At 42.2% G+C, this 10,324-nt stretch overlaps 1 protein-coding gene across 1 annotated transcript; it reads left to right on the top strand.

Annotated features, from left to right (window-relative positions):
• Positions 1-7,006: 7,006 nt before the first annotated feature.
• Positions 7,007-7,531, top strand: LOC135497725 (uncharacterized). The gene has a single exon (XM_064787558.1). The coding sequence runs from the start codon at positions 7,007-7,009 to the stop codon at positions 7,529-7,531; it is 525 nt and encodes a 174-aa protein (XP_064643628.1).
• Positions 7,532-10,324: the final 2,793 nt, after the last annotated feature.

Below are 10,324 nucleotides of genomic sequence, written 5' to 3'. Positions count from 1 at the left end.
CGGGATCTGCCTTAATTTCCGCTCTGAACTCGCACTCCCGCTTGGAAATGACAGTGTATCCGCGGTCTCTTAAGAAAGTACGCCGAAACGCAGTGCGTTCGCGCAGTTCACCCATAGTTGAACCTGTACGTTGATTCATGGTGTATCCTTTTGGAAAGCAGACTTCGCAACCATGAAAGTAACACACGTCGAAAGAATAGACAACGTTATTGCGCTCATCCCACCCATCTACTTTGGAATTCGCAATCGCCTTTTCGCCCCCGTTTTGCGCATGTTGTATAAAGAGATTTGGGTTTTTTCGCATCAACCATTCCAACCACTTGACACCTATAGCAGACTGTTTGCCGCAAGTATAGCCGTATGGAGGTAGTACGCCAACGGTGTTGGGCTCCATAAAGTTTTGACGGTACACTCGCCTGCATGCTGAAGCCATGGTTGCACTTTTCTCAAAGGGATTAACCTTTAGAATGCTTTCAAAAGCCAGAGCGAATAAGACACAACAGCGACGGAGAATCGTAACGTCACTTTTACAGTGTGCAAGAAGCTCCTCGAACATGTTGTACTCTTTTCCTTTTTGATTTTCGTACCACAACATAAATTCCTTTCTACCGTCAACAGACATGCTCTCAGGGGCAAAGTACTTCATGTCGGGTATCTCCCCGACATAATTTAGATTTTCTGCTGTATTAAAGTGATGGGGAAACCAGCCCTTTCGACACTCTTTCAGGTTAAACGTTTTCGGAAATGCACTCAGCGGCATTGTCAAATAACTCAATGAATCCAGGAATTTTATGCCGCACGCTTCGAATGAAAGATACTTCTGTCCCACCTGTATTACGTTTGTGGGCTTAATACCAACACGGTGAAGATATTGGATGATGAAGAAAGCATCGTAACACCTGTTGTTGTGAGCGATTGCCACTCGCCCCATATTTTCGCCGTTGAATAACCATTCACAAAATTCCGTTACGGTATCCTCCCCCTTGAAGACGCATTCATCACGTCTGTCTCCGCACACAATACAGCTCAAGTCGTCATCATTTCCAGCGCTTTGTTCCCTCCCACAAAAAAGGCAGCAACGCTGTGCAACACACACAGATTGGGCACGTGCTCCTTTGAACCATCAGCCAGTATTTTCTCCTGTGTTGACTCAAAATCGTACAAACTTCATAAATTCCCTTAGAATTTATGAAGTTTTTATGAACTTTTGTATTCTACGATTTTGAGTCAACACAGGAGAAAATACTGGCTGATGGTTCAAAGGAGCACGTGCCCAATCTGTGTGTGTTGCACAGCGTTGCTGCCTTTTTTGTGGGAGGGAACAAAGCGCTGGAAATGATGACGACTTGAGCTGTATTGTGTGCGGAGACAGACGTGATGAATGCGTCTTCAAGGGGGAGGATACCGTAACGGAATTTTGTGAATGGTTATTCAACGGTGAAAATATGGGGCGAGTGGCAATCGCTCACAACAACAGGTGTTACGATGCTTTCTTCATCATCCAATATCTTCACCGTGTTGGTATTAAGCCCACAAACGTAATACAGGTGGGACAGAAGTATCTTTCATTCGAAGCGTGCGGCATAAAATTCCTGGATTCATTGAGTTATTTGACAATGCCGCTGAGTGCATTTCCGAAAACGTTTAACCTGAAAGAGTGTCGAAAGGGCTGGTTTCCCCATCACTTTAATACAGCAGAAAATCTAAATTATGTCGGGGAGATACCCGACATGAAGTACTTTGCCCCTGAGAGCATGTCTGTTGACGGTAGAAAGGAATTTATGTTGTGGTACGAAAATCAAAAAGGAAAAGAGTACAACATGTTCGAGGAGCTTCTTGCATACTGTAAAAGTGACGTTACGATTCTCCGTCGCTGTTGTGTCTTATTCGCTCTGGCTTTTGAAAGCATTCTAAAGGTTAATCCCTTTGAGAAAAGTGCAACCATGGCTTCAGCATGCAGGCGAGTGTACCGTCAAAACTTTATGGAGCCCAACACCGTTGGCGTACTACCTCCATACGGCTATACATGCGGCAAACAGTCTGCTATAGGTGTCAAGTGGTTGGAATGGTTGATGCGAAAAAACCCAAATCTCTTTATACAACATGCGCAAAACGGGGGCGAAAAGGCGATTGCGAATTCCAAAGTAGATGGGTGGGATGAGCGGAATAACGTTGTCTATTCTTTCGACGTGTGTTACTTCCATGGTTGCGAAGTCTGCTTTCCAAAAGGATACACCATGAATCAACGTACAGGTTCAACTATGGGTGAACTGCGCGAACGCACTGCGTTTCGGCGTACTTTCTTAAGAGACCGCGGATACACTGTCATTTCCAAGCGGGAGTGCGAGTTCAGAGCGGAAATTAAGGCAGATCCCGAACTGGCAGCATTTGCAAAAGATCTGAACATCTCCGAGCCTCTGACCCCCCCCCCCCCCGAGAAGCCTTTTTCGGGGGAAGAACGAACGCTGTGAAACTGTATCACGAATACAATGAAAACGAAAGCATCAAATATGTCGACTTTACATCGCTTTATCCGTATGTCAATAAATATAAACATTATCCTCTAGGGCACCCGGTGGTGTACCGGGGTGAAAATCTGCAAAAGGTTGACGACCCACTGAAGTGCGAAGGTCTTATCAAATGTAAAGTATTACCGCCAAAGCAATTGTATTTTCCTGTTTTACCCCAGAGGACGGGTAACAAGTTGAAGTTTTCTCTTTGTGCGAAGTGTGCAGAGACGTCGTCTAAAACGTGTGACCATTCAGACGATGAGTGCACTCTGATAGGGACATGGGTTATATTTGAAGTCAGAAAAGCGGTCGAAAAGGGCTATCGTCTGGTGCGAACATACGAAATTTGGGATTTCGAGCAAACAACCCAATATGATCTTGAGAAGAAAGAGGGCGGTCTATTTATGAGTTTCATTAATACTTTTCTAAAGCAGAAAAGAAGAAGCTAGCGGTTGGCCCGATTGGTCTGAGACCGAAGAAGACAAAAAGAAGTACATCGATGATTACGTGCCGCACGAGGGGATCACTTTAGACCGTTACAATATCAAATATAACGCAGGCATGCGCAGTACCTACAAGGCAGGGATATGTGCGTTGTGGGGAAAATTCGGGCAACGAAATAACTTTGTAAAGACATTATATACAGATAGTCCAGAGGTTTATATCAATAAATTGACCGACGATAGCATTGAAGTAACAGATTCTCAATTAGTGAACGAAGAATTCGTTCTTTTGAAATACCGTGAGAAGCCTGAATTCATAGAAGCGTGTCGTTACACAAATTGTGTTATCGCAGCTTACACAACTGCACATGTGCGGCTGTAATTGTATGAGGAGTTGAAAAAACTTGATCAACAAGTATAATATTTTGACACTGATAGTATTATATACGTGTACGACAAAACAAACAAAAAACACTTCAACCCACCCCTAGGCGTCTATCTGGGGGATTTCAAGGATGAGTTGAACGGCGCATCCCTTGAAGAGTTTGTTTCAGGGGGGACCAAAAAACTACGGGTATCGCATCAAAGAGAGTCAAGAGACTGTGTGCAAAGTCCGAGGGTTCACCCTGAACTATGGTAATAGTCAAAAAATCAATTTCGAAACCATGAGGGACTTGGTACAAAACCTGAATTTTTCCGACACCCTTTCGGTCGAAAATCCTTACAAAATTCGGCGACGTAAGGATTTCAAAATTACCACAGTTCGGGAGGTGAAAAAGTACGGCTTAGTATACGACAAGCGTTACCTGACAGACGATTTCTTTACATTGCCTTTTGGCTATTAGCTATTATGACGTCTCTCTCTCACGTGTATTATTTCGGTGTATTCCTGTTTCGCCTATTCCTGTTCCGCCTATTCCTGTTCCGCCTATTCCTGTTTCGCCTAATTCCTTATTCGCCTATTCCTGATTCGCCTACTTCCTGATTCGCCTATTCCTGTTTCGCCTAATTCCTGTTTCGCCTATTCCTGTTTCGCCTATTCAAAAGTATTGCTAACCTCCCCACAGACGTAGGAATATGAACCGTCCCTTACTATAGTGTTAAAGGCTATCATTAAGAATAAAGTCTGAGATAATGGATTTAGCGACATGTCAATTATTTCAGTATTATTCGGAATAACTTTGGAAAATTATACATAGCTTACATTGGCTTATGTTTTAGCTTATTTTAAAAGGCAAGAAATAAAATAGTAAGAAAGTTTTACCCTTTCATTAGATTTGAGAAAGGTTTCTCAGACCTGCATTTTATATTGTGGATTCTCTTTCTTTAGTCTTAGTCAGTAACTGGCTACATAATAGAAAGAATACCTATAGCTACATTGTTCTTTACTATGACATGGGTTTTACAGCTGATTTTGATCAAATAATTATGAGAATGTACAGAATTATGTATTTTTATCAAACACTCATGAATTCCTGTTTTTATAAAATAAGCGACTGCTTTACTCTACTTAATCTATTAGTTTTTACTGTGTGTCAGTATAGTCATATGGTCAAATAAGTCCCGGACTGTCCCCGCTTTCAAGGTGACTCTTTCAAAACGGTCATGGCATGGTTTGTTAATAAAGTTGATGGCATTTGATTAGTCAAATTGTCATCACATCGTTAACATCATCCAATTGTTCCCTCACATTTTTCCCATAAAATGGACATGCATCCCTAAGGTTCCCCCTGGGAGAGTCGATTTATTGTAGGGGTACTGGAAAGTAGGCGAAACAGGAAGTAGGCGAAACAGGTATAGGCGAAACAGGAAATAGGCCAAACAGGAAATAGGCCAAACAGGAATAGGCGGAACAGGAATAGGCGAAACAGGAATAGGCGAAACAGGAATAGGCGAAACAGGCATAAACCATTATTTCACCATAGTGAAGTTTACGCGCTCCTTGAGCGCTATTATCATCATTGTATATCTGCTATTATTATTTTATAAACATCATTGAACTGTATCGTGCTTACATATATGTCATTTTATAAGGGATGTTATTGTAAAAATTATTGCCAGTGTCATTTTTTAGTCAACATGAAACATCGTTATCATCTCCATCATCATCATCGTCATCATCAGCACTGCAGACAACTCCATCCATGCCAGAGATATTAGTTTTTTCTATTATGGTTTCTGCGCCAGAAAACAGGTATAATACCTTGATAGCACTATTACAGAATGTATCATCATCATTTTCACCAACATCCACGGTACAATAGATCATTATCTGTTTTTGCTCTAGACAGTTGCACTATAACCTATAACAGTATTTTTTTGCTGAATCCCTCATTATATTAGTCGAGATCTCAGCATGCATATTTCAAGTGGAGACCTTCTCTTGAAACATCCATTCACATGTCTAGTAGCAGGGCCTACCATGTGCGGGAAGTCTTTCTTTGTACAACGATTGATATCCAATGCTGCCTCTACTATTGACCCTCCACCTGATAGAATTGTTTGGTGCTATGGAGGCGTATGGCAGGAGGCGTTTGCAGCGTTTCCAAATGTGGAGTTCGTCTCTGGTCTGAATTTTTCTGAAAATACATCTGTAGATGAGCGAACATTGCTCATTATCGACGATTTAATGTGTGAAACAGATGAAAAAGTCACAAAGATCTTCACCAAGGATTGTCATCATTTGAACCGGAGAGCCATCTTTATCGTACAGAACTTTTTTTTTCACGGGAGACAGCAGCGCACCATAAGCTTGAATTCTAATTATGTGGTGTTATTCAAAAATCCAGGAGATGTGTCTCAGATCACACATTTGGCAAAGCAAATTTCTCCTGGTAATGCCAATTAAGCCCTTCCCGAAGCTTTTGCCGATGCGACGCGTCAACCCTTTGGATATCTATTCTTGGATTTTAGCATCAATTATTCGATATGGCAAAATATCACATTAAACATTACGTGCGCCAACTCAAAGCACTGAAATCTGCTCAGGCTAAGAAAAGACGCCAGATTCTTCAAACAGCCGACAAAGGGCCTCTTAATGCAGTGGGGGAGTCTGCGAGCAACTGTTTAAAAGGCAACGTACCCCTTAATAGAAATCAATTTAAATGTCTGAAGAAACACAAGCACTCCCTCCGTAAATTAGCGTGCAAGAAGACATCGTTAAAGGAACGAAAACGGATCATTCAAAAGGGTGGTTTTCTTGGAGCACTGCTAGGTCCCGTGATTAGAGCCATTGCAAGTATTTTTGGTGGTTGATAAATAGCCGCATAATGAGTCAGATGCGCAAAATGGCGTTAATACCTCATGAGATGGTAGATAAATATCTGTATCAGCAACGCCACAAAGAGGATACCAAACCCCAGGCATACAACGCAATGTGTATTGATCAAGAAATGCAAAAAATACTGTCCTCAACAACTATGAGTGAGTATGACAAGGCCACAGCATACTCGCAGTTGCTTCGCAAGTACTTGGGAACAATACATTCCCCATCACTAGATTTAAACGCTGGAACAATAGGGCAAGCCCAAAATGCTGTTACAACGACTGCCCAAGCTGCGGATACAACTGCTGTAAACCAAATGGCTGCCCAGCCCTCCGTATTGTCTCCGCTTTCCCCCAAGGCGATATTGCAGCAAGTACCCGGGTACTCAAAACCAAAGGCCAAAAAATTAGTACAGGCATTGCTGGACGACCCAAAATTTAGCTGGAACGAAAGCGGCGAAATTTCAATTAACGGAGACGTCATTAAAGGAAGCGATATCAAGTCGGTCATACAAAACGCCTCTTCAAACGCAAAACATTCTAGCCCTCCTGTCGGCGTTGATTCGGTCCTATCTTATCTCGATGGTAAGGGTGAAATATCCAGTAACATGATTACGAACAGGGAATGGAAGAAAAAACTCAAACTCAATGATAGGGAGGGTATAGGGGTCAATAAAACGCCCAAGTCGAGGAGGAGAGACCCATTAGCTTCTTGGAACTCTCCGACGTTTCACAGACAGAGTTCTCCTGTATTCGACAGTCCTGATACCATCTTCTCCACATAAAAACATGACGACAAAAATGAAAGCTGGGAAGCGTGGTAGTGACAAAGCAGCCAGGCAATTGAAAAAGATCTGTTACATACCAGGTATTTCCGGTAGTTTTGGAGGTGTAAATACCTTAAAGAGGGTGGTCGGTAGTAAGATATCGACCTCTGACATCAAGAAATGGTTAAGAAGTCAAGCCACATACACGCTCCACATGCCGATCCGTCGCCATTTCAAACGAAGGCGTATTGTTGTCGCCGACATCGCCGAACAGTGGGAAGCGGATCTCGTTGATTTGTGTAGAATAGTCAAATATAATAAACCTCATAAATATTTGCTCACAGTGATCGATACTCTAAACATCTTAGGCACTTTCTACGAAAAAGAGCTGCAGAAAGTAGATGTGTCGCCAGAAAAGACCTATAAATTCGAGAGAATACTTGCAGAACGCGGCAGGGGTAGAACAAAAGAATATTTAGTTAAATGGGATGGCTATCCAGCAAAGTTCAACAGTTGGGTGCGCAAGGCAGACGTTCAACATCTATGATTTATTCTACACTGTCACAGACACGTTTGATATTTGAGTAAACAAAGCATGATTGCAGAAATGACACGCGGATCTGAATACAAGGAAGGCGACGGCAACGATTCAATCACTTCACAACAGAAGAATTGGAAACTTTTTGGTCACAATGTCCCTAAACCCGAGATAATTTCTTTGCCCAGATCATAATTATTTACATAGTGATCGTTACTGCTCTCATTGATATAGCTATTGCCAACGGTGAAAGTACTGTGTGGATCTCTCTCTCCTGTGCAGCTGTTTAGGTTACTTGTTACCGAATCCATCAATACCCGAGAACACGCGTGCATTAACCAAGAAACGTTTTCCCAATTAAGGCAAAATGACTACTTTTAATGACCATTTTTATGTTTCTTTACCCTGCAATAGCTCCTTGAAATACTTTCCCTTACACAAAGCAGCTCAGCGCAGCCATCAGACTCGGCTCTGCTGAAAATTGGGAGGTCGGCCTAGCACAGATAAAATATCCACGCACCTGGAGCAATGTCAATGAAACCAATAACACTTTTCACATTTACATCCCAACCAGCGATGACCCCGACCCAAAAACGGGTAAAATCCCTGAAGCTTGGAAGACATGCACAATACCTACTGGTCACTATACCGGACGCCTCTTTTGTCACACTTCTGCACGCATTCATTTGGAAACGTGATGCAAAAATAGCAATACAACAATTTTATTCAAGTGTTTTATAGTACAGCATTAGAAAGATGCGGAATGAATACAATGTTTTCTCTTAACATCTTGACAGCCGGACATCAACATGAGTAGAGACAATTTCTATGGACGCTTGTCTATGCCCTGGTGATGGAAAATACCACACATTTCTATGGATCGCACGCATCGGCGATGTTTCGGAACGTGCCGGTGTAAAAGTAGAAAGTGTCCCCCTCCCCCTGGAAAAATAAGACCCTGGAAGTCAAGGACACTGTAGAGCCCAGTCTTTAATTTAGTTTCAAAATCTTAGGATAGGAGGCAGCTCTGGTTTGGACCTTTTAAATTTGCCTCCCTTTTGACATTTTTGATTGGTTATGGTTCTTTGGGCTTCTAGGTAGCCCCTTACATTCTGTGTGGGCCTCTTTTGGACTTGAAGATGGTGGAGGAGGTTTAGAAAGGATGTTGTTCCCTTTCTTTTCCAATTTCTTATTGGAAGTTTTGGATTTTAAGGATTTGTAATCTGTGGGATTTATAGTGAACCAATGGAGCAAAGTTTGGTGAGTTTTTTATTTTAATTATCTTTATAATTTTTCTGTAATTTGGAAGTTCAGATATAGGCCTGTGGTTGGTAATTTTGTATGCATTGTTATGCATGTGCATTTTGCAGCACATGTTTTAGGCCCTCGCCTCGGGTCATTTGCTGGGTTAATTGACCAATGCACCCTCATTTCAAATGTGACAGATGGTTTGAAAATAACCTTCACCGTTTCAAGGACAAGAGTGGGCAAACACTCATCTTTCTCGGTCAAGGTCATTCTCAAAGCATTCCTATCCTCCAAGGTCAAGGCCATGGGAGGTCAAGATCACTAGAAACTAGGGCAATGCTAACTAGGTCAATTAAAGGTCAAGCCATGGGAGGTCAAGGTCACTTGAAACTAGGGCAATGCTAACTAGGTCAATTAAAGGTCAAGGTCATGGGAGGTCAAGGTCACTTAAAACTAGGGCAATGCTAACTAGGTCAATTAAAGGTCAAGGCCATGGGAGGTCAAGGTCACTTGAAACTAGGGCAAGGCTAACTAGGTCAATTAAAGGTCAAGGCCATGGGAGGTCAAGGTCACTTGAAACTAGGTCAAGGCTAACTAGGTAAATTAAAGCCATCTTTCTCGGTCAAAGTCATTCTCAAATCATTCCTATCCTCCAAGGTCAAGGACATGGGAGGTCAAGGTCACTTGAAACTAGGGCAATCCTAACTAGGTCAATCATCAACCAGAGTCACCCATAAACTACTTGCCTCTCTGACTCGACGTTTTCGCGAATGGCTCTTGTGGCGTGAGTAGGACCGCTCGTATATGAACTGGGCAACCTCAGATCGATACCCGACATTAATTCTTGTTTTGTGATTTGCATTATTTTTGTCGTATCAATATTCAATTTATTTATGCATTTCTAAGCAGTGTTCTATTTATGGCTATTAATAAGTTTTATAATTACATGCATAACAGTGCGCCAACTTGGCTTGAAAACTCTAACCCCCGAGATGTAAGGTTCTCGCATTTATTAGAGAACAGGAATCCAACTACACCCTCTAACATTTAATTGACCCGGCAACCATTTCAATATCCTTCTCGCCGCGGTTCCTCTATTTCGGGATCAGATACTAACATTTTCTTTCCTGTTTTTGTCTATTTGTCGACCTTAATCGATTTATTCATTGTTACCAAACTTCATATCGACCAGGTACATAACAAAATGTCAATGAGGCAGCCATAATCCATATTTATGTATCATACTTTCAATAAAGTTATTCAGAGTCTGACTATTGGTATAGCAGAATCGTGGAGGACTGTTTCCAACGCATCACTCATCTAATGTGCAGAAATTGAGTCCGCTTGCGGGCACTTACTTTAAATGTGTTCCGTCTGTCTCGATCCATTTGGAGTTCTCGTATCGGTCGTCGACAGTTGAGCGTTTCTCAAACGATTTGAGTTCTCTTGACATAGGCGATAGATCACACGCACAGCAGTAGACTCGGAGAACCAGGAATCAGGCCCAAGACCAGCCTCTATGGTACACCCTGTGTGGCAAGGTTTAACATCCAA

The sequence above is a fragment of the Lineus longissimus genome, chromosome 13 (assembly GCF_910592395.1).
Source record: "Lineus longissimus chromosome 13, tnLinLong1.2, whole genome shotgun sequence".
Lineage (NCBI taxonomy): Eukaryota > Metazoa > Nemertea > Pilidiophora > Heteronemertea > Lineidae > Lineus > Lineus longissimus.
The sequence above is the reverse complement of the archived record's forward strand: the minus strand, read 5'-3'. Positions and strand labels throughout refer to the sequence as shown.